Source organism: Suricata suricatta, chromosome 17, assembly GCF_006229205.1.
Source record: "Suricata suricatta isolate VVHF042 chromosome 17, meerkat_22Aug2017_6uvM2_HiC, whole genome shotgun sequence".
NCBI classification, from domain to species: Eukaryota; Metazoa; Chordata; class Mammalia; order Carnivora; family Herpestidae; genus Suricata; species Suricata suricatta.
Window position 1 is genome coordinate 21,188,012 of NC_043716.1, and position 2,778 is coordinate 21,190,789.

Genomic DNA, 2,778 nt, shown 5'->3' on the forward strand with positions numbered 1-2,778 from the left:
ATCCCCATAGATTTCCGTGGGCGGACACGCCCCCAGACTCTAGGGTTTGGACCTTCTTTCTAACCAGGAAAGGATTGGAGACCCCCCCCCCGCCCTTTTCCGGAGCCGGGCTCGGTCCCCAGGGCGGGGCTCGCAGCCGCCGCTCCCGCCAAAGGGCGAAGGGGCTGAAGGCAACTCGAGCTGCACCCCCGAGATGCCAGACTGGGAACCGCGGCTGCGAGTCCGGAGGGTGGGGGCTCGCCTTTCTCCAGTCTCCTCTGTGCCCCCTCCAGCGGCGCCCGCCGCATCTTCACTTCCCAATCCGCGCCGCGACACTTACCGTGGGCGAGCAGCGCCGAGAGGCAGAGCAGGGCGGCGCCGCCGCGGCCCGACATCCTTGGGGCCATGGCCGAGGCGGGAGCGGGAAGGGGCCGAGGGGGCAACAGTCCTCGACGACTTGGCTCCAAGCGGGGCTTGGTCACATCCAACTCAGGGTGGCCGCGGCGCCCGAATGTCTCTGCCGAAGCTCTGGGGGCCAGGGAGTGCAATTCGGGGACACTTTGAGGGGAGGGGGCGTCCCAGGCGCCGCCGGCTACACCCTTGGAGCTGGTAGGGGAGCAGCTCCGGGCGGGAGGAGCCTCCACCTCCCCCCCGCTGGTGCCCCCTGCAGGATCTGTGCGGCGAGGGGGGAGCCGCACGTGCGGTCCCGGAGCCCAGTGGCCACCGGCGTCTCGGGGACTGCCTAGAGCCAAGTGCTAGATCTCCTAGCCCCGAGGCCCAGCTCGAATCCGAACTCGCTCGAGGGTGCAGATTTCCAACGCAAGCCCCAGTTTCTTCGGTCGCGGTAGTAACCCCACATAGAGAGCGCGGCTTCCTTCCTCCAAGCGCCCTGAAGCAGCCCCAGCATAGAAATCCCAGGTTAGGTGCAAATGAATGATTTCTTTCGCAAAGAAAGAGAAAATCCAGGCAACTTTAATCCATCTGGAGCAGGAAAAGTTTCCGTGCAGCGCTGAGACCGGCGACGCGGCTCGCCACCACCCTAGGCGACACCGGGACAAAATGCCCGAGGCGGGCGGCCAGCGGCTCGTCCCTTCGCAGAGCTCGCTGCTCGGCTCCAGCGCGCTCTCTCCAATCTCGACCAGGGCCCGGGCTCCACGCAGGCTGGCTCAGCTCCGCCTGCCCGGGCAGCGGCTCCGCGGCGGGGGCGAGGGTGGTGCGGCCGGAACGCGCTGCCCCATGGAGACGGGGCTCGGAGAAGCAGGGGAGCGGGACAGCCGGTTAATGCGCACGACCCGCGCCCTCCCGGCCAGGGGTGCCGACTCCAGCCTCCCGGCCCTTAAGCCATAGTTGGATGGAGAGGGGCTCGGCCGGCCCGCCGCGGCTCCAGGCCGCCCCCCTCTCCTTCCAGGTCTCGCTGTTTCAGCAGAGGGCCACGCCGCTCCGCCTCGCTCCTCGCCTTTCCCCGGGGGACCTGCACAAACCTTGAACTTTTCCGGGGTTCAGAGTCTCCGACGTCTTCTTCTCCCCGCCGCCCCCGCCCTGCCCCCGGATGCCCGCTCACCCGCTGTCTCGGTGCAGCCGGGCATCGGCTCCCTCTCTTGGAGTCAGTTTGGGCGAGCGCAGCGCCGCGCCAGCCCGGGCTGCGGGCGGCGAGACCCGGGCGCCACGCCAGGGACCGGGGCACCGGGTGCCCGCGCAGCCCGCGGCCAGAGAGGCGGCAGCTGGAGCCTACGGGGCCGAGCTAAGAGGAGGTGCCGGCAGGGGGGCCGGCTCCCCATGGACGTGTGTGGGGGAGAAGAATCAAGGAGCAAAAAGAGAGAGGAGGCGGGGGGAGACACAGTTGCACGAAGCTGCCGCCGCCGCCGCTGCCTCCTCGGCGCTCGCGCCGGCTGCTCCGCCGTAAATGACTCGAGAGAGACACACACACTCGCGCCCGCCCGCCCTCCTCCCCCGTCCGGGATTCAGCGCCCACCCCGGCAGTAGCGGGCGCCGAGCCTGGCGCGCTCGCTCCCTTCCCCTCCCCTCCCAGATTCCCCATGGTCACGTGGGCTCGGAGCGCGCAGCCCACGACTCGCGCGCCTCGGAGACACCCCCCACCTCACGCCGCTCCCCCCACCCCTGTCCACGTGTCCATTCCGCATTCCCAGCCTGGGGGCGCGCGCGGCTCCTTAATGAGACTCGGGCCGCGGCAGACCTAGCGATTCCGCTCGCCTCTCTTTTATGTTTTATTTTTCCTGCCCATTGTAGGCTAGCGCCCGAGTGGGGCCGGCTGGCCGCGGTGGCTGCACTTCCCCCCGGTAGACGCCACCGCAACCATCGATGTCCCTTTTCAAAGGAAGCACGCTCCTCGCCGGGCGCCGGAGGTGCTCTACAGCCGCTCTGCCAGAGGCGCGGGTAGGGGGCACTCTACCCCCAACCCCAGACTCTGTGCGGGGCTCTCGGGGGCACTAGGTGGGAATCCACCCAGCTGCCGCGCCCAGCCCCTCTGTGGCGCCGGAACTCGCCGGCTCAGCTTCGTTTGGGATGGATCTGGGGCGCAGCTGGGGAAAAACCCGTCCGCTGCTGGGGGGGGGGCGGAGAGGAGGGGACGTGCCTTTCTACAGGTTGTTTTGCAAGCCATTAAAGGGAGGTGGCGGTGGGGGGGTGGGGACGTGGGGAACTGCCCCTCTGGCACACTCACCCCGGCACCGGCTGGCGAGGGGGAGGGGCGGCTGGGGTGGTGTTCTTTCCCATCGTCAGGCCGGTTCCATTAGAGCGCAACCCAGATCAGACCCGACAAGTCAACCGTCAACCGTCAGC

The 2,778-nt window shown here is 68.9% G+C and overlaps 1 protein-coding gene across 1 annotated transcript in view; it reads right to left on the bottom strand.

Moving 5' to 3' along the window:
* Nucleotides 1–1,503, bottom strand: part of TMEM132E (transmembrane protein 132E) — a 55,200-nt gene extending 53,697 nt beyond the window's left edge. Inside the window, exon 1 of the mRNA XM_029929235.1 lies at nucleotides 320–1,503. Within this exon, the coding sequence (XP_029785095.1) occupies nucleotides 320–386 (67 nt within the window). The 5' untranslated portion in view covers nucleotides 387–1,503. The remainder of the gene's footprint in view (nucleotides 1–319) is intronic.
* Nucleotides 1,504–2,778: the final 1,275 nt, after the last annotated feature.